Source organism: Dendrobates tinctorius, unplaced genomic scaffold (assembly GCF_039654945.1).
Source record: "Dendrobates tinctorius isolate UK_male_01 unplaced genomic scaffold, ASM3965494v1 ptg000144l, whole genome shotgun sequence".
Taxonomy (NCBI): domain Eukaryota; kingdom Metazoa; phylum Chordata; class Amphibia; order Anura; family Dendrobatidae; genus Dendrobates; species Dendrobates tinctorius.
The window spans coordinates 448552-470507 of NW_027361811.1; the positions used below are offsets into that span (position 1 = coordinate 448552).

Consider the following 21956-nt stretch of genomic DNA (forward strand, 5'->3'; position numbering starts at 1 on the left):
TTCCTCTTGGTCTCCGTTCTAGTTTTCGTAAAATAGAACAGAACTTGTTTTGACAACTGTATCACAGCCTTCTAAGATTTGTATCTTTTTTTGGGTGCGTTATCTGTGTATTAGTTACTAAAACTATGTCTCTGTTTTATTAGATGGGATTCACAGTTGTTATCTTGTACATAGGAAAGGTGCAAGGAATAATCACATTTCCAGATTTTGACAAGGATATTCCAAGAAAGGTAAGAAATTACATTTCTGATTTATTTCATTTATCAAAATGGGGTGGGCAGTCGTCCATCCATGTATTGCAGAAAAAACTATACTCAGATGTTTTGAATAGATTTTCAGGTACAGGAATGGTTGCAATTTATCTTGCACATGTGAATACACTCCCCCATACACAATAATGCTCAGCTTAGCCTGGTATTCCTGTGTTCTCTATGGGAGATCTACTGCCAGGCTCCTCTGGCAGAGGCTTATCTCCAGGGAGAATAAAAGGATCATCTCCTGAAATTCAACAGATTTTTCTCTCCCAAGACCTCATCTGTCTGTGAAGAGTTGGCAGGCCCTATTCTATCACCAGTCACCTGTTCTAGGAAAAAAATAAAATATGTTCAGAAAAATAAACTCGGCAGTTTTTAAAATGTATGCACAATGGATTAGTTGCATTTAAATTTTATTACGGAACTGCAGAACTCAGCTAGAACCATCAGCTTGTCAGCACAACTACAGAGTGCAGCTAGAAATGCTCAGCCTGTCTTCAGAACTACAGAGTGCAGCTAGAACCATCAGCTTGTCAGCACAACTACAGAGTGCAGCTAGAAATGCTCAGCCTGTCTTGAGAACTACAGAGTGCAGCTAGAGCCCTCAGCCTGTCTACAGAACTACAGAGCGCAGCTAGAGCCCTCAGCCTGTCTGCAGAACTACAGAGTGCAGCTAGAATGCTCAGCCTGTCTTCAGAACTACAGAGTGCAGCTAGAGCCCTCAGCCTGTCTGCAGAACTACAGAGTGCAGCTAGAATGTCGTTCTTTTGACAGGCTGAGCATTCTAGCTGCAATCTGTAGTTCTGCTAACAGGCTGAGCAGAGTGCAGGTAGAGCCCTCAGCCTGTCTGCAGAACTACAGAGTGCAGCTAGAATGTCGTTCTTTTGACAGGCTGAGCATTCTAGCTGCAATCTGTAGTTCTGCTAACAGGCTGAGCAGAGTGCAGGTAGAGCCCTTAGCCTGTCTGCAGAACTACAGAGAGCAGCTAGAGCCCTCAGCCTGTCTGCAGAACTACAGAGAGCATCTAGAGCCCTCAGCCTGTCTGCAGAACTACAGAGAGCAGCTAGAGTCCTCAGCCTGTCTGCAGAACTACAGAGCGCAGCTAGAGCCCTCAGCCTGTCTGCAGAACTACAGAGTGCAGCTAGAATGTCGTTCTTTTGACAGGCTGAGCATTCTAGCTGCAATCTGTAGTTCTGCTAACAGGCTGAGCAGAGTGCAGGTAGAGCCCTTAGCCTGTCTGCAGAACTACAGAGAGCAGCTAGAGCCCTCAGCCTGTCTGCAGAACTACAGAGAGCATCTAGAGCCCTCAGCCTGTCTGCAGAACTACAGAGAGCAGCTAGAGTCCTCAGCCTGTCTGCAGAACTACAGAGCGCAGCTAGAGCCCTCAGCCTGTCTGCAGAACTACAGAGCACAGCTAGAGCCCTCAGCCTGTCTGCAGAACTACAGAGCGCATCTAGAGCCCTCAGTCTGTGTGCAGAACTACAGAGTGCAGCTAGAATGTAGTTCTGCTGACAGGCTGAGCATTCTAGCTGCACTCTGTAGTCCTGCTAACAGGCTGAGGAGAGAGTAGCTAGAGCGCTCAGCCTGTCTGCAGAACTACAGAGAGCAGCTACAGCCATCAGCTTGTTAGCACAACTACAGAGTGCAGCTAGAATGCTCAGCCTGTCTGCAGAACTACAGAGCGCAGCTAGAGCCCTTAGCCTGTCTGCAGAACAACAGAGAGCATCTAGAGCCCCAAGCCTGTCTGCAGAACTACAGAGTGCAGCTAGAACCCTCAGTTTGTCTGCAGAACTACAGAGAGCAGCTAAAGCCCTCAGCCTGTCTGCGGAACTACAGAGAGCAGCTAGAGTCCTCACCCTGTCTGCGGAACTACAGAGTGCAGTTAGAGCCCTCAGCCTGTCTATGGAACTACAGAGTGCAGCTAGAGCCTTCAGCCTGTCTATGGAACTACAGAGTGCACCTATAGTCGTCAGCCTTTCTGTGGAACTATTGAGTGCAGCTAGAGCCCTCAGCCTGCAGAACAACAGAGAGAAGCTAGAACCCTCAGCCTGTCTGCAGAACTACAAAGAGCAGCTAGAGCCCTCAGCTTGTCTGTAGAACTACAGGGTGCAGCTAGAGACCTTAGTCTGTCTGTAGAATTACAGAGAGTAACTAGAGCCCTCAGCTTGTCTGCAGAACTACAGAAAGCAGCTAGAGCCCTCAGCTTGTCTGTAGAACTACAGAGGGCAGCTAGAGCACTTAGCCTGTCTGCAGAGCTACAGAGCGCAGCTAGAGCCCTCAGCTTGTCTGCAGAACTACAGAGCGCAGCTAGAGACCTCAGTCTGTCTGCAGAACTACAGAGTGCAGCTAGAGCCCTCAGTCTGTCTGCAGAATTACAGAGTGCAGCTAGAGCCCTCAGCCTGTCTGCAGAACTACAGAGTGCAGCTAGAGCCCTCAGCCTGTCTGCAGAACTACAGAGCGCAGCTAGAGCCCTCAGCCTGTCTGCAGAACTACAGAGCGCAGCTAGAGCCCTTAGCCTGTCTGCAGAACTACAGAGCGCAGCTAGAGCCCTTAGCCTGTCTGCAGAACTAACAGTTCAGATGACCAGTATTGGAAACAAAGCTGCAAATGTAAAATAACGACAGGGTTGTAGTCATGTCAGCACAATCCGTACTCACTGTGCTGGCAGCTGCTTCTTCCCTGCTGTGTCCCCCATTCTTCCTTGCATTCAAAGGACAGGAGGCAGTGTCCAAAGCAAATACAGGTTTATTATCTTCAGGACACAGCACATCCATAACACTTCCAGCACATTCGTCACAGTACTAGAAATACATTTCTCTGTCTTTCCCTACTTCTTCTTCTGCATCACGAAATAGGCCACAAAGATATAACGGGACAAGGAGCCCGGTGAAAACGCCACTTGTAAAATATCTCCCTGCAGCCTACTTCATCTCAGACAAGGAAATACTGATTACAGGGTCGTCCACCCCTTCTACGGTTATCCTGCCCACGCACTTTCACGGTGGCCAACTCTAACTTCTTCTGTGAATTGCTTCACTCTTCACTACTGTTGCTTCGCATACTGTACTCTTTACTCTTCTCTTCCTTCCTTATACTCCCACTCCGTTCCAGGGATGGCTGGGCTTCTACTTTAGAACATTTCATGGTAGCTGAGCAGCCCAGGCCATAGGCCACCTGAGCAGCACACAGGGGTCTACCCCTGACTCACTATATACAGGACGTCTCTCTATCTTATTCCCCAGCTACCCCTCCTAGTGTTAACTCTTAAGTGCCCTACAACTAAACCATAACATGCAGTGTACTCAGTGCCTCCATCTAGTGGCCCTTTTCCCTAACTGCACTGTCCCTATCTTACACAGCGTACAAAGATACGAAAACACGACACAATGAAATATATAACAATTATGTACAGATCAGTATAAATAGTAGCATGTATATTTAAAGGGGTAAAGCCCACACCCCCTTACACAAACACACTTGTAACTGGCATTCCAGACTTTCCATTTTTGCAGACACTGTTGTATTACCAGTGCTACTGACACAACTGAGCAAGTGTATGTTCACATATGGCAGATTTGTTTTTAGAAGCTATTTTTTTCTCTGGGCAGTTGTAAAAATGTCTGCAGTAAATCTGCCACTGGTGAACATAAAGCTATATTTTGACATATACTGTACTATCCATCTGTGTGTTCAGGGGCATGCTATTGATTTTCGATTCTGCAGCATGGCTAATGTTGAGGATTTCAGCTGTTTTAATGAAAAGAGTGAAATCCCCCTGCAAATCTGAGTAATGTATGATAATATAGACAAAGTTTTGGTACAGATAAGCTGTTGATGCAATAGGCAATAATCAGTTGAAATCTAAACAAAGATCTGCCACTGTTCAAAATGAAATCTAGAAGAGTACAAATGTACAAGGAAACCAAAGCTTTTATTAAAGGGAATCTGTCACCGGAAGTTGGAGGCCTATGTAAATGGCCTGTGTCTGGTCCGATGGGCGGTGTTTCTTCTTTCTCCACCCCATCCGTGAACCCCGTCCGCGATCTTTGCCGGTATTAGAGATGTTCAACTCCATAGTTTGCACTTGCGCAAAGCAATCTTGCTTCACACACGCGCAGTATGCTTTGCCCAACTGCGGGCAAAGCCGAAAATCATTACTGCACATGCGCCGGGACACTATATCCCTGAACACAGCAAAGTACTTCAGGGACATAGTGTACTGGCGCATTCGCAGTAATGATTTTCAGCTTTGCCCGCAGTTGTGCGAAGCAAGATTGCATTGTGCACGCACAAACTATGGAGTTGAACTTCTCTAATACGCGCAAAGCTTGTGGACAGGGGCCATGGATGGGGTGGAGAAAGAAGAAGAAACACCACCCATCGGACCGGACACAGGCCATTTGCATAGGCCTCCAACTTCCGGTGACAGATTCCCTTTAACTCTAACAGACCAGTAGCTCATTTGGCTTAATGGAAGCAACGTTTTACATCCAATGTCACTTCTTTCTGTTTGTAGTTATTTCCTTTGCCTTTTTTATACATTGGTAATCATTTAACGGGATTATCAAGTACCCAGAAACTAAGGTAAGGAAAATATTTCAATTGTGCTTTTATGTTCTAAAGTCATGTAGGTTTTGTCAAATATGAAATACCTAGTCATAAGCTTTACAACTAGTGATGAACGAGCGTGCTGGGATCAGGTGTTATCCGAGCATGCTCATGTGATAATAGAGTGACTTCGGTGTGCTCGAAAAATATGTTCGAGGTGCATTGACTGCATGTATCGCGGCTGTTTGACAGACGCAACACATGCAGGGACTACCTGTTTGTTAGGCTGGTTTCACACTTGCGTTTTTTTAGCTGTTTTTTAGCGCAAAAAAACACATGCGTTTTTTTCCCTATCTTTTACATGGGTGCGCATACACATGCGTTTGTACGCGTTTGTATGCGCATGCGTTTTTTTGTAGTGTGTGCTCGGGAGCACAAAATGCATCCTGTTGCATTTTTTGTGCATCCGACTTGCCCCCAAAAAACGCATGTGCACACAATGCGTTTTTTTACTGCCAAACACCCATTATAGTCTAGGGGTGCACATACGTGCGCATGGTAATGCGCACGTATGCGCAAAAAAAGCATGCGTTTTTTAAAAAACGCACCCAAACCTGCAAAAAAAGCACACAAACGCATGATGCGTTTTTTATGTGCGTTTGCACTGTGCACGGTGCACAGCGCAAAAAAACGCAAGTGTGGAAGTAGCCTTAGTCAGTCCCTGCATGTGGTTCAGCTGTCGAACAGCAGCCAAACATGCAGCCGTGGGGACTCAAACATATTTTTCGAGCACGCTGAAGTCACTCTATTTGCACACGAGCATGATCGGATAACACCTCATCCCAGCACGCTCGCTCATCACTAATTACAACATCAACTCCATAGAAATCTCATTTCCATTCAGTGCCGTTCCCCTGGCCGATGGTGGAATCTCTGGAATCCATCTGTCCCAATAGACTTTATTTGCTAACCTATCGTACAGCCTTCTCTTGTTGACAAGACGTAGCCATTGCCTGTCATTCCATTGTGCTTCTATTTTAACTCTTGTTTAAGGATAAATAAGCATCCGGGAAATGGAATCCAAATGTATAATATATATTTTGCTGCAAAAAAAAAAAAGAAATGTAATTATAAATATGTATGGGTAAAATAAAAATTGGCATCTTGACTATTTTACATGCAGAACTCCTATCTGTTGCTTTCCTCTGACAGAAATACAACGTGGTTTTGATCTCTAGTGTAACAATTGATCTGTTTGTATTATTCATTTTAGTTTTTTGTTTTATCTGTATTACAGTGTGGGGCGGACAGAACATGTGTATTGGTGAATAGAAAAGAGGGAGAATGTGTCAATACTTAAAAAGTGCCATACAAGTTTTAATGGTCTTTAGTCTGAAGCCCGTCCTTCTACACTACTATAAGGGTGGCTGCTCAGAGTATTGAGAAGTGTGCTGAGAAGTGTACCTGACCAGCAATAGAGATAGCAGCAATATTTTTCCTGTTTTTTTCTACCCAATTGTTAAAGCAGCATGCTAGCATTTTTTGCCACCGGTGTGGTATCATTAATCCTTGTGTGGTACTAGCAGGTATACAGGATGCAGTGACGAGTCGCGAGACCGTTTGGTGCTTTTGTAATAACGTTTATAGGCCTAGAGGTGACTTTCCTCAGGCTCGGCCTGACCGATCAAAAGGGGGAACAAGGGTTGCCCTCGCAGGGGCTCAACACCAGTAAACACAAACAGAGTAGAACACGACTACATCCGGCGAGAGCCGGTCACTATAGGGCCGCGGTATGGCCGACTACGGGTCCTTAACTATAGTCTTCGAGCGTTCCACCGCTCCTGTGGCGCTGGGGCACCTCCGGCCCCGGAGGAGTCCTTGGACGAGTAGGCCGCAGCCCCTGGATGGGGGCAAGCGACAGCGCTGCAGGGTGTCGGGTGACAGGCCATCTGTGCAGCTAGCATCTGCGACGGGGAATCCGTGGCAAGCAGAGGCTCAGCCCTTGCCACGGATTGGAGCGGGACAGTGGTGGCCGCCGACGGCACTGGGCTTGCCACGACCACGGGTGAGGGCAGAGCAACTGCGGGCAGTGGGAGACAGGCCGCAGCCGCGGGTTGAAGTGAGGTGGCAGCGGCCGCTGGTGTCCGCGGGCAGGCCACAGCCGCGGGCAGGAGAGAGGCGGCAACGGCCGCTGGTGACCGCGGGCAGGCCGCGGGCTGGAAGAAGGCGGCGGCGGCCACTGGTTGACGCAGGGCAGCGGTTCTCGGACGGTCGTCTCTGCGCCGTCCCACTGATGTCCAGGGGAAGTATCTCTCCTGTCTCTGGCCTCCTTCCTGGCTCTTGAGTCGTTCTGGCTCTCAGTCGCTCCCACGATCTCCTGCTCCTTCTGTCTTGTTCTGCTTACTCACCGTGACTCTTCTTCCCCGCCCCTTTTATATTGGCTCCTCCCCCAGTCCACCTGTCAGTCTCCATGGTCCGTCCCTGAACTCTGTCCCCCGGAAACAGCTTCCCCCGGAACCCAGGTCACGGTCCCCTTGGTTCCGACCCGGACACTCGACGGGGACCCTCTTTCCCATACTTGTTCCCTGCCCCTGGTAAAATTTTTACCAGCTGTAGTCTTCTGCTCCTCCTGGCACCGCTCCAGTCCGTCATCTTGTGCCCGCATCTCCTGACTGATTAGTAGCCACAGCTAACGCTCACAAGCTCTCAATGTAAGTCTATAAGAGCTTCCTTCTGGTTCTCCTACCCTAACATTGAGAAGTCACTTCTGACTTGCCAAGCAAATACTGGAGTGACCCTTCAGAGCACAAACTGCAGAACAGGACCGATGCAGCGCCCAGATGCGACTGTTAAGAATTTTACTATGGGCAAAAAAACACATGTGGTGTTTATTTATTTTGTTTCCCAACGTATGCTTAGGATAGGCCATAAATGTTTGATTAGTGAAGTGGTGCTGGCTGTCGGACTGGCTTGGCAAAGGCCCACCAATAACATTGACTATTGGGGCCCACTGATCCGCTGCATGCAAACATCAGCTATGTAAATTTAATTTTGCTTCTATGTAATGTCAATTTGCCCAGCTTGTTTACTGCATGATTATATGATACACTTTTCTACAAATAGTGAATCAAGTGCAATAGCACTGCTCATAAGCACTCCTTCACAGGGGCCTACCAGTGGATTTTCCTGTTCCTATGTGGGCCAGTCCGAGCCTGTCTGACCCCACCAATGTGATGTTAGTCACATATCCTGAGCACAAAGTTGAGGCAGGGCCAGAGTTAGGGGCAGGCAGATCAGGCAGCTGCCTAGGGCCCCCGCTCCTCCAGGAGCCCCCAGCCAGTGGCCGCTATGGGGCCCCTGAGTAAGAGGGGCCTGGTGCCGCTCCGCCCTCGCATTGTGTATTCAACTTACCAGCATAGATGCAGATACTGTTGAAAGCAGTGATGGACGAGAGAGAGTCATGTGACACTCCCTCTCCCATCACTTCCCTTCTGCCTCTGACTCAGCAGCGTGTGCCAACAGGGGACCTGATGAGATGCTGAGATGCTCTGCAGAAGCCAGAGCAGCAGGGAAACGAGGAGGAGAGGCAAGTATTTTGTGTGTGTGGGTGTCTACTGCGCAATACTGTGTGTGGGTGGACTGCACTATATTGTGTTGTGTGTATATGTGTGTTTCTGCTGCACTATATTGTGGTGAGTGTGTACTATACTGTGTGTAGGGAGACTGCTGCACTATACTGTGTGTGTGGATGCTACACTATACTGTGTGTGTCTGCTGCACTATACTGTGCGTGGGGGGACTGCATTATACTGTGTGTGGGCTGCTGTCACGGAGTGACTGACCAGTGTGACATGACTCAGAGGTTGGTCGGTCACTAAATGGCCCAGCAACACAATGCCGATGGAATAGAGGAGAAGAATGCCCTCACAATAGCGAATCAGGGACGGTCACTTCCTGAGCTCTACCCTGAGCCAGTCCCTGTTCTTATCTAACACCCTATGCAGGTCCTTCCCCCTGCCAACGTCAGGATACCTCGTCCCTATTTGTCTCCTCGATGTGCCCAGGCTAGTGCACTGGCCGTCAAGGAGCTCTAGCCTCACCTCTGCAGATAAAAACACACCGGGTGAAGTGACAGACACCAAAGGGACAAGGTAACAAAAATACAACACTTAGCTTGTGCACACCGCTGCTTAACTCCACACTACAGATAGCACAGCAACAGGACTCCAAACACCAGCCTTGGCTGACACCAGAGAGTTGCTTCTTCAAAGGTTGGTCTCCAAAAAGGAACTGTATCACCAACAGCCAGCTGATGCATTAGGTGACCTTTTAAAGGAGGTGGGAGTGGTCACCAACAACATCAGCTGACCCAGCAGCACTGCAGTAATACCAGCATGCCAGCGGGGAAAAAACTGCATTTAACCCCCGCTGGCCTGAAGGGAAAAAAGTTTTAATGTGAGAGGAACCTGAGCTGCCACAAATCCAAAAATGGATCTTGACAGCTGCATTATACTGTGTGTGGGGGGACTGCACAATACTGTGCATGTGTGGGGGCTGCACTAAACTTTGTGGGGGCTGCACTAAACTGTGTGGGGGCTGCACTAAACTTTGTGTGAAGGCTGCACAGTACTGGTGTGGGCTGCATTATACTGTGAGTGGAGAGGCTTCATTATACTGTGTGGGGGGCTGCATGATACTGTGTGTGTGGAGGGCTGTACTATACTATGTGTGTGTTTGTTGGGGGACTGAATTATACTCTGTGGGGGGCTGCATTATATTCTGAGGGGGCTGCTTTATTCTCTGGGGAGCTACATTATTCTGTGTGTGTGTGTGTGTGTGTGTGTGACTGCATTATACTCTGAAGGGGCTGCATTATACTGTGTGTGAGGGGCTCCACTATACTGCGTGTCTGTGAGGGGGCTGCATTATACTCTGAGGGGGACTGCAGTTTACTCTGAGGGGCTGCTGCATTATACTCTATCAAGGACCATGGGGAGTGCATTTTACTATGTGTCCTATATGGGACCTGCAATATACTGTATCAAGGACTTTCTTTACCAATCATTCCTCCTCAGCCGGAGTAAGGGTAGGTGCACACGGTCTGTAAACGATGCGGGTTGAACGCTGGGTACTTGTGCAGCGTCCAGATGTTACAGCATAGTGGATCGGATTTCAAGAAATCCCATGTCCATTATGCGTGCACAGATGCCTGCGGATCACCCGCGTAGACGGACATGTGGCATGTGTCTCCAGACCACAGCATGCCAATAGCCGGCAGCTCTTTGGACGCAGCAGACATGTGCTGCATCCAAATAGCTGCCAATTACTGAACGTGTGCATCTACCCTAAAGAAGCCGGGAAACAAGCGTCGCACGGCTTCAATATTGTTGATCATGCTCGTTAGCGGCCTGAACTCAGCGCATGTAAATACAACCGAAATGTTTCTGTGTGATGTGCAATATGTGAGCATTTGGGGCCCCACTTTAAGCTTTTGCCCAGGGCTCCACTTTGTCTAAAACCGACTCTGAGTGGAGGACAACCCCTTATATTTTCCCAGCCATGAAGTGACCATGCAGAGCTCTGATTTTACCAGGTGGCACTTTCTCAGGCTTGTGTTTCTTATGGTTGCTTTGGTGGTTAGTGCTCAGCAGCAAATAGAGTGTCGAAAAGGAAATGATGATAATATAATTTTTTTTTTTAATTCTGAATCTTTAAAGGACAAGTTATGACTTGAAGACCAAATACAGGAATTACTTTAAGCCATTTAACCAGCAATTATGCTGCAATTATTCCCTCAGACAATAACCAGAAATGTTGCTTTTACAGGTTTGGTCAGATTATTGCAATGGTGGAGAAGTGTAATTTCCTTGTCCCTGAGTGCACTAACAGGAAAATTTGCACATAAACCTCAGGCGAACTTTTCACTAAAAAGTGTTTGAGGGAAAAATCAGGTATATCAAAGATGTCACTTACAGAGGGTATCAGCAAATGAAATACTGACTAAACATTTACTTTGAAGAAGAGTAAACATTCCACCAGGATTGAAGTCTACAGAAAATGCATTTAAAGAGTAGCCATCATTTTATTTGGATTATTTTCTCATAAACTAATAGTACACATGACAATAAGAGGCATTGTAATATATCTAATGAGAGAAATTCAATTCTTTCTCTCCTGGATTGATCTTTCATTCTCAAAATTCTCAATTCATCCGTAAAATCTGTTTTCAGTGAACACAGATTTCACCATTACTGAGTTGACAGTTGGTGATCATAAAGTTCTATGGAGGACTGTTACTGTCAGTTTAGGAGAACTTGTAGCAGAATGTTTGTGTCTGATTATAGCGTTGTCCCCTTTTTCCCCTCACCCTTCATAGAATATTAGAAGCACCAACTGTCATCTCTTATCTCAGGAATAGGAAAATATCTATTCCCTGAATACAGAATTTACCCATGAATGAAAAAATGAATATAAACCCAAGAGGGAAAAAAAAAACAAAGTCCACTGACAAGATATATTACAAAGCTGCTTATTTTCACGTGCACCATTGATTTATGGAAGATGAAAAACTTAAAATGTCAGTTACTCTTTCACACTTTCTGGACCACCCATTGACTTTAAACATCCAGACGCTCCCACTCCTACTCATATAGCTGTGGGATCGGGATGTGGCTGCCTCTCACAGTCTCCATACACTGTGCCTTCTTAATTGGTGTATACAGAATGCCAAACAATCGCTGTGTATGCAGCAATAGGAAGCGGTGAGAGCACTTCCACCTCCATGCACAGTGGTCACTGTTTACAGGGAGGGAACAGGAGCTGCTGGGTCATAGCAGACTGTGACAGCTCTGCTTTTTCAATATGGTAATGCCACCAAAGACCTTATAGGAGGCAAAATGTGTAAAATAAATAAAAATAAATTATGTCTGATTTATAAAAGTATTTGTTACGGAATGAGGAACACATTTTTAAATGTATTTTAAGGGATCCAAGAGGTAACGTTTCTCCTTGTGGAAAGTGACATGCCAAGCCTGGCATGCCAATGTGAGGAGACTTTTAAGCCTTGCAATGCTCCTCTGGGAAATTAAATATGCAAATTGCCTCTTCAGAGAGGAATTATATACTAGAACTCTAGTGCCACCTATTGGAAGTAGCAATCCTAAAAGTCAATTTCAACCCTTTAATGAGGCTTGCCACATGACTTAGGTTAAAAGCCAAACCAGAATCTCAATTTGCAGACACTGTGTTTCGGGTACTGTCCCTCGTCAGTGCAAAGTGTGAGATCTGGCTTGACTGGGTGAGAGGCGTCTGACCGGGATCCAAGGGGAACGATTCTCCATCAGATTAAAGAACTATCAGATAAAAAAATCATCAGATAAAAATTTTGTATTTGCCATTAGTGATATATTTGTAATTGGGACACCACAAGTCACTGTAAATTAATAAAGTGCCATCAAAATGGATCTTAGCCATATAAGTCCTTGTGCACAATTAGACCACGCAGCCCCAAAGCGCGTTTCGCATGGGCTTCCTCAGGGGGCCATGTTAATGTCTGTGTGCTTATCTGTAAATCGCATGTAGATACAAAAACAAAAAATGAAAATGTGTTCGGTCAAGCATAGGGTTAAATAGTTAAGATGTCTAAGTACTGAGATATTGTACCTTGTATTGGCTTATTTTGCCATTAACAGTATGTGCAGCATGAATAGCTGTGAAAATAGAATTTAGCTAAAAAATGCATTAAATTTCTTCCTCTATACTTTTGTCTTCGTAGCTTGCCAATGTTTACAGTTCTTCGCAAGTTTTCTATTTTGTTTACACTAATTCTTGAAATAATAATTTTAAGGTAAGAATATATATTTTTTATAATTATATATTTAGCATTTTCTTAAGAGAATATGAAAAATTGTAGGACAAACCTTCTAGTTTGACCAGATCGAGCACCATAAACTGTACATATAACTAGTATGTATGCGGGAGGTAGGTTGGCTCATATGTATGGTAAACAGTATATTGTCTTGTATATACAAAAATATAACATAAAAGTTAATAACTAATCTCATGTAAATACAAAAATTCAAAGGATGACATTTTATTAATGTCAAAAGAAGGGTGTGCTAGTTTTTACGCCATTGCATCATGTGACAGGTTCATCAGCAGCGCACAGTGTTATGCAAAGCATTGTCCAGTTATATATAGACATATTTAATAAGTTACAAATGAACAAAGGCACACACAATCCCAGAGTACATCAGTGACCTTACTCCAGCTTATTTAAGGGCACCTGTCACAATTGCAGCCAGGTATGCCAGTCTCTGAAACACTGCGGCATACAACATCTAGTTAAATCGGGTGAGTTTCTGGAATTTCCGAGCCCCCTAATATGATAAAATTTTGCTTCTGTGAAGAGTAAAAGCTCTTTGTGGACTACTGTAGAAAAATGACTTCTACAAACAAACATTCTCACTGATCTAATATAGGGGATAATGTTAACATCCCTAGTCTAGAGTAGTAAAGGCAATAATGTCAACAGTCCGGATAGTCCAGGGCAGTGTTCCCCAACTTCATTCCTCACGAACCACCAACAGACCATGTTTCTGGATTTCATCATCACTTAGAATTGCACAAGTGATGGAATTATTACCTGTGCAATGCTAAAGAAATCTTGAAAACATTATTTGTTGGTGACTCTTGAGGACTGAAGTTGGGAAACACTGGTCTACGGTATTGCAAGCGTGAAAGCAAAAATGGCCTAGAGTAGAAACGAGAGTATCTTCTGCTTCCCCTTTTAGCACATAGCAGAGATGGGGTGTTGCTTAAATGGGTTGTCCTAGCAGTTTCCCATGTTTGGCCTTGTTAAAATAAAACCACCTATACTCGCTTCCCATTCCGGCGCCACTCGCGTTCCCGGGGCTCACATGAGGTTGTTGCGGGACACGAGCTCTGCGCCCAATCAGCCCCGAGTCACTGTCCCTGCCTTCAGACATATAACTAATCAAGAAGAACTGAGGGCTGCGGCGGGCCACTCACTTCCTCTTGATTACTTAAACGTCTATAGGAGTGGGCAGTACGAAAGAAAGAAAAAAGAACCACTGGAAGGTATGCACACCAACAATACTATAGATAAAAATGGAAAAAACTTTATTGACAAACATGATTAAAAACATACCGGTAATTAAAAACCAGTGAATGTTCCCTCCCCCCATACATACACGAAAATGTGAATCACAATGAGGTAGCAAGAATTCCCTCACTGGATTAGATGTAAGCCATGCCAAAAAGGCAAGTAAAAGACTGCCCTGCATCCATGTGAAGGAAATTACAGGAGTAAAGAGGCTAGGGAGGGGGAAACAAAAAGAGAGCAGTACCCAGGATTGCCTGTTTGTTATGGAATCCCCAAATATACTCAGGTTGTCAAGCAGTCGCAAATCATGCAGCTGCGTCGACAAAAACTAAATCGCCGAGCACGCCAAAATACCTCGGAGGAAACCGGAGCATGTTCGGGAAAACCCGAGGAACGAGTATACACGCTCATCACTAGTCACTAATCTTAGAAATGAGGAAAAGTAAATATGAATTAAACTTGCACATAGCAGCCTATTTGCAGAATTTTCCGCACCTTCAAAAAAATAAAAGAATTATATCACTTAGATTCGAATATTGGCAAGGAATGGAGGCGATGAAAGGTAGTGTTTTCATTCTCCTCATTGTTTGCATAGAATAACAAAGGCAATATAAATATTTCTAAAGTAAACGCTTAAATCACAGCTCCTGGTCCATATCTCATGTCTCTTTTACAACTGGTTGGTCTGGTTGAACATCATATCCTGCTTAACAGTACTTGACCTTCAATTTGAAGAATAGGCTTAGAGAGTTATAAAAAAACACAAAACACACACACTTGATGATCGATGCATTGATCAACTGTTCTAGAAAGAATGCTTGAAATAATTCAATACGCCCTTTGCCATTCTTATAGCTGTAAGGTTTACTGAGTTGTCCAAAACTGAATTTTACATTAAGCTCTATGTAAAAAAAGCAAAACAATTATTTTCTAATATACGATACTTCAATTTAAAAAAAATTCCTTAGAGTTCCCTCTCTACTCTAACTTCATATCTGTATTTTCCTTTTTTTTTCTTTCATCTAATGAGGTTTCAAGTCTCCCGGCATGCTGTCACTGCTGGAGCTGCTATTCCCACCTTGAAACAGATCGTCTTCAGGACTGACCCTTTCAGGGTCTGAGCTATTCTCTGCTAAACTGAGCATGTCCCTGCTCGCCATTGTGTTACTCTCATTGCTCACTCAGTGTGCTTTCCGTCATGAGCCAGCAGGAGAGCACTCGCTTTATGTCTCGTCACTGACAGTGTGCTACCTCGCCAGCTATAAAGAGAAGTAACAAGCTTGCCATCTCATCACTTCTTTTTATAGCAGGCGAGGGAGCGCACTGTCAGTATGCAATGAAAGTATCACAGCAGTGAACAAGGACAGCATACTAAGCATGCGTCGGTATGGCAAACCGGTGCATGTTCAGTATAGCAGAGATGGCCCAACCCCTGAAAGGGTTCCCTCCTGATGATTATCTATTTCAGGATGGGGACAGCAGCTGTGGCAGTGACTACAGCACCAGTCCCTTGATGAGAATACCCAGTGCATTGTGTGATGCTTAAAAAGAAAACAGGAAGTTAGAGATTGAACAGTAAGAATTTTTTAAATTGAAGTGTATTAGAAAAGTACTTACATGCAATTTAATATGATTCTCTAATTAATTAGGTTTCAGACAACTCCTTTAATAACTTTAACCCCTTCACGACATCCGCCGTACATGTACCTTGTCGCAGGAAGTGCTTTCCCGCAAATCGCCGTACATATACGGTGGGACGATCGCGTTGGCTCATTCGCAGAGCCAGCGTGATCATCAGTGGGCGTCAGCTATATATTATAGCTGACACCCTACAGAAATGCCCACAATTGGTGCTAGCACCGATCATGGGCATTTACCCCCTCTGATGCAGCTGTCAATAGTGACAGTGACATAGATTGGCATAGCAGAGGGAGGGTGGGAGCTGCGATCGCTTTGTATTGATGATCTCCATGGTGACCACAGGCCAAAAAATGGTCACTGGGTCACCCAGGTACGGTGACGTGTAAGTTCCTGCTCAGAGCTGGAGCTAACATGCCTCCTATCTGTGTACAAGACACTGATTTTAATACTCTGCAAAACAAAAGCATTGCAGAGTAGATTAGCAATCAGGGCAGAGAAATTTGATGTCCCATGAAGGGACAAGGTAAAAAAGTGAAAAATAAAGTTTTTAAAAATTGTAAAATAAAATAAAGAAGAAAAAATGAAGAAAAATGATACCAAGAAATACATATATTTAATGGAAGATCAAAAATAAACGAATAACATGCGCATATTTGGTATCGCTGCGTCCAATATAAATCTGTCCCACTAGTTAACCCCTTTAGTGAGCCCGTAAAGTAAAAAAATTAAACTATGCTTTTTCATCAAACATTGGGCATATTATGGAGATGATTGTGTGAAATATAAAGTGGCTTACAAAAGTATTCACCCCATGGCTTTTTTCATCTTTTACTACCTCACAACCTCAAATTTCACTTTTTTTTGAGGGTTTGCATCAGGTCATGTAAAGAACATGCCTAAAACTGTCAACACTTTGTTTTCTTTTTTTGCAAAGCAAATAATAACACAAAATAATTGTAAACTTCAGTGTGCATAATTATTCACCCCCTTAAAGTCAGTACTTTGTAGAGCCTCCTTTTGCCACAGTTACAGCTGTAAGTCACTTTGGATACAGTCTCTATGAGCTTTCCACATCTTGCCACTTGAATTTTTGCCCATTTCTCAAGGCAAAACTGCTCCAGCTCCTTCAAACTAGACAGTTTCCTCTGGTGAACAGCAATCTTCAAGTTTGACCACAGATTCCCAATTAAATAAAGGTCTGGGACTCTAAAACATTTATTTACATGTTTCCCCTTAAACCACTCAAGTGTTGCTTTAGTAGTATGCATTGGGTCATTGTTTTGTTGGAAGTTGAACCTCCGTCCCAGTCTAAAATCACTGACAGACTGAAACGGTTTTTGCTAAAGAACATCTCTGTAGTTAGTACCATCCATCTTCCCCTCAACTCAGACCTTTTTCACTGTCCCTGCTTCTGAAAAACATCACAAGAGTATGATGCTGTCATCACCATGTTTCACTGTGGGGGTGGTGTTCTTGGGGTGATGAGATGTGTTGGTTTGGCATCAGACATAGCGTTTACCTTGTTGACTAAAAAGTTAAATTTTGGCCTCATTTGACCACAGCACCTTCCTCCACACATTTGAGTCTCCCATATGTTTTTTGGCAAAGTCAAAATGAGTCTTCCAATTTTAATGTGTAAGTAAAAGCTTTTTTTTCTGCCCACTCTTCCATAAAGGCCACCTCTATAGAGTATACAGCTTTTTGTGTTCATATGGACAGATACTCCAGTCTCTGCTTGGGAACTCTGCAACTTCAAGGTTACCTTTGGTCTCTGTGCTGCCTCTCTGAGTAATTTCTTCCTTGCCTTGCCTGGGCTGAGAGTTTTGGTGGGTGGCCCTCTCTTAGCAGGTTTGTGGTGGTACCATGTTTTTCCAGTTGATGATAATAGATATGATGTTGCTCTAGGAATCATCAAAGATTGGAATTTTTTTTTATAGCACAACCCTGACTTGTACTTGTCAACAACTTTGTCCCTGACTTGTTTGGAGATCTCTGTGCTCTTCATGGTGTTGTTTGGTTAGTGGTGCTTCTTGCTTCATGGTGTTGCATCCTCTGTGGCCTTTCAGCAAAGGTGTGTATATACTGACAGAACATGTGACACTTAGATTGCACAAAGGTGGACTTCCTTTCACTAAGCATGTGACTTATGAAGATAATTGATTGCACCAGAAATTTTTAGGGGCTTCATAGCAAAAGGGGTGAACACATATGCATGTTAATTTTTAGTTATTTGATCCCATAAATTTAATTTATACATACATTTTTCTCACTTTACCAACTTAGAATATTTAGTGCTGATGCATCACACACAAAATGGATTACAAAAATATTAAAACACAGGTTATAATGTAACAAAATAGGTAAAAAGCCAAGGGAGTTGAATACATTTGCAAGCCACTGTATGTAACATCTAGGCCACTGGGATTCACTAGAGCCAATCACTTTTCCATAATGTTCCGAAACCAGAGATACATTTATTGATCATTCATTTTTGTTTTCAATAATTATTAAAATGTAACTAAATATTTAAACTGCAATTGTCCACGATTATAGCTAGAGGATAGCCTTGTATGTAGACTTAAGATGACCTTTACTGTAGTGATGAACGAACGTGCTCGGATAAGGTCTTATCCAATCATACTCGGGTGCTAACCGAGTGTCTTCAGCATGCTCGAAAAACATGTTCCGAGTACCTGCGGCTTCATGTCTCACAGCTGTTAGATAGCCGCAACACATGCAGGGATTTTCTAATAAACAGGTAATCCATGCATGGGTAGACACTGACGGGGCCCCTGTGCAAGAAATATGTCTAGGCCCCCCTCCTTTTATGGCAACAAATACTGTATATATATACACACATATATATATATATATATATATATATATATATAGCCACACACACCTTACTGTTAGGAACGGCTGAACGCACTAAATAAAAATAATAATGAAGTGCGTTCGCCGCTCAGGGTCCACCGTGCAGTAGGTGATATAGCCGCTGCTAAGTGGTGGCAGGAGCAATATGGCGGTAGTGCACACAGGGTTAAACTTCACCCTGGTGCGCAGAGCAAATACAAAAAAACTGAGCCTGTTGAGGTCTCAATACTCAGTAAAAATGCACACACGGTATCAGGTCACAGGAGTATCCCAAGACGGCGGCACTACGTCCGTCTAGACCTACCGTGTGTGGAGCGTCGCAACTGCGGACGCAAAGGAGCTGCTACTGCAGCTCGGCGTGGACACTGCTGCTAAACGACAAGGCTAAGGCGCAAGCGTAATGTTAGATGCTAGCAGCTGTGGATGTTGCAGCAGAGGAGCGATGGCGCTGATTCTAACTCAGTCCCTAACCACATACGTAATATCAGAGGGAAGGGGTTTTATAATGAGTCATTCACCAGAATCATACATCCGTCCTCATACACACAGCAGCAAGTAAGTCTATACTAGTGCATGGCGGAACAGCCATGCGCGCCTTTTATAGCAGCAGGGACCTTCCGCAAGCTTCCAGATCTCTGAGATGGACCAATGAGATCTGGAGCGGGACCTGAGCACATGACTCCCGATCTCCAATGGGAGATCGTTCCATGAGCATGCTCAGTAGGAGGACAGAAGGACTTAAGGGCCTGTCACACTAAGCGATATCGCTAGCAATATCGCTATAACTTGTGACGTTATAGCGATATTGCTAGCGATATCGCTGTGTGTGATACTTACCTACGACCGGCTCCCCCGCTGGTTATCGCTGATCGAGCGAGAACGTCCTGGACCGTTTCTCGTCGTCTGCTTCCTGCGGCGCTTCCTGCTGTGACGACGAGCGACGCGTGGAGCCGGGCGAGAGGATGCAGGATCACCTAGTGTGACAGGTAAGTAGCGATCCCTGTCCCCAGCGATGTCGCTAGTGAGATCTGCCTGTGTGACAGCTCACTAGCGACCACTTAGCGATGTACCAGCGATCCTGACCGCGTCATATCGCTGGTCGGGATCGCTGGTACATCGCTAAGTGTGACAGTACCATTAGCCTCAGGAGAGATTTGCTGCAAGGCAATCTCCTCTGCAATCTCCTCTACAGTAGATAAACAGCAGGAGACTGCAGAATGTGAGGGTCTGGATCCCTGCGGAGTAAACGCAGAAATCCGACGCCTAACACTTACATAGTCTCCATTATTATGTATATTACCATCCCTTATTACACTCTTGTTATGCACAGCTCTGTCCTTTACATATCAGATTATATAGAGCCCTGTTCTTTATTGCATACCATCCTCTCTTGTTAGATATATAATGCAATGGCGACTGATGGAGCATGGGAAAGCTTCTTTTCTAAAAGATGAGCTGATGGACTTGTCATCTGGTGAGATGCTGTCCCATCAGAAATCATTTTATATTCTATCAAGAGAGGACTATGTAATAAAAGAGGGCGCTGGGAATAACAAAAATAACAAGAATACACTATGTAAGAGACAGTGCTGTACATAACAGCAGAGCTCCATAGCAAGGGACGCACCATATACAATATAACTAGAGAGGATGGTATGTAAAAAGGGACAGTGTTATACTTAATAAAAGAAGAAACTATGTAACTAAGGATGGCACTATACATAATAAGTGAGTACACTATATACTAATGGACTGTGCTATATATAATAACTGAGTACACTGTATACTAAGGGACTGTGCTATACATAATAAATGAGTACACTATAAACTAAGGGACTATGCTATACATAAGTGAGTACACTATACACTAAGAGATACATAATTGAGTACACTATACACTAAGGGACTGTGCTATATATAATAAATGAGTACACTGTATACTAAGGTATTGTGCTATACATAAGTGAGTACACTATATACTAAGAGACTGTGCTAAACATAATAAGTGAGTACTGTGGTGTAGTGACCACTGTGTCCACTAGGGGGCGCTGTGTGGATGTCCTTGGAGAGAGGATGAATGGCAGAGTCATGAATGACCATTATGTATCTCAAGGTGGGTGACCTTGAGATGGAGACTGATGTGTGTGTTGATCAGCAGTGATACTGCTGACGTGTTGTAGCTGAGGAGATGGGTGGACCCAGTTACCTACAAACCCACCCAGGGGGTGTGTTTAAGAACGCTGTTGCAAAGTGTGTGAAGGGTTCAAGGACCTGTGAGGAGGTCATAGCCATGTGACCCGGTGGGCGTGGCTACGGACCATATAAGGTGGCCAGGGTAGGTCACATGTGGTGAATGCAGGGACCTGGTTGGTCCGTTGTGAAAGGTCCCACTGGGAGATGTGTCTCCTGGCTAACAGCATGTGGAGTGGCTGTGTGTAATGGCTGCACGTGCCTGATGGTTCCCTGGAGGGAATGGAGGTTTGCAGCATGGAGAAACAGCCATGAGGAAACCCTGATGTGGGTGAGATAACTATGAGGCTGAAGAGCCTGTGTATGCCAACCTGTATGACCACAGGGAGGACAGAGAGAAGCTCTGTCAAGGACGCTATGCTGATATGAACTTTATGTTGCTTGCTTTGGTTTATGCTGCATAAATAAACTGCATGGACTATAATGGTTTTATGGAAACCCGTGCCGGATCTGGTTTTGTGGTGGCTAAGCGAGAATCCCCTATGTGAATGACAGTGCTACCTCACAATTGGTGGAGATTGCAAAGGGCAATATTGTAGCCTTGTTGCTGGGAGCAACGGAAGAGGACTGCAAAATTCGGTGGCTAAGGGCAACGCTGAGCCAGGAGGGCTGATGGTCGAGAAAGCCGTGTAATATGCTGACCGGCCACATGTGTGAGCAGAGCCGGTGATGGCCTGCAATTGGGGAAGCCACTGTCCGGCTGTGGTTCTGGAACCGTGGGGCGGCCTAGTGAGTAAAGCACTGTCCGGATCGGTGAGCCCAGTGCGGCTGCTTCCCCAGGAGAAATAGACTGGTGATTGCTAGGTTGCCTTTGCGGAGAAGAGGTACCCGAGGACCTGTGTGGCCGACACAGGTAACGGACTGGTGTTCATGTGGTACTGACCTGGGTCAGTGAGTAAAACTGTGTACCTGGAGGGTTCAGTGAGGAAAGGTCCTGGAAGGTCAGTGTTGGGAGATTCTAGGAGAAAGAATTAGAACCCGGGAGCACGTGGTATTACCTTGGACCTGGTGAGGCGCGAGTGTTGGGCAGTCTCAGGCGGAGACGGATGTCCTGAAGAACACCCGCCGAGCCCCTGGACTTGGTGAGGCCAGTGTGTGGGGAGACCCTGCGAGGAGGGTCGCTCCCTGAATTGCACCCGGTGCGCCCTGTGTGTTGGACGGTCTCAGGCGGAGACGGAATGTCCTGAATAGCACACAGACAGGACACGTGAGTTTTGTGTGGTGTGTTTTTTTTCTTTTCTCCACTCAGCCTGCAGTGGCTCAGT

At 45.0% G+C, this 21956-nt stretch overlaps 1 protein-coding gene across 4 annotated transcripts in view; it reads left to right on the forward strand.

The window, feature by feature from the left end:
- Positions 1 to 21956, forward strand: part of SLC35D2 (solute carrier family 35 member D2) — a 207241-nt gene that overhangs the window by 17350 nt on the left and 167935 nt on the right. For 3 of the 4 annotated variants that reach the window (XM_073545946.1, XM_073545948.1, XM_073545950.1), the window contains 3 exons: positions 144 to 230; positions 4771 to 4838; positions 12577 to 12648. In XM_073545946.1, the coding sequence (XP_073402047.1) occupies positions 144 to 230; positions 4771 to 4838; positions 12577 to 12648 (227 nt within the window). The remainder of the gene's footprint in view (positions 1 to 143; positions 231 to 4770; positions 4839 to 12576; positions 12649 to 21956) is intronic. The other variant, XM_073545947.1, reaches the window with a different exon arrangement.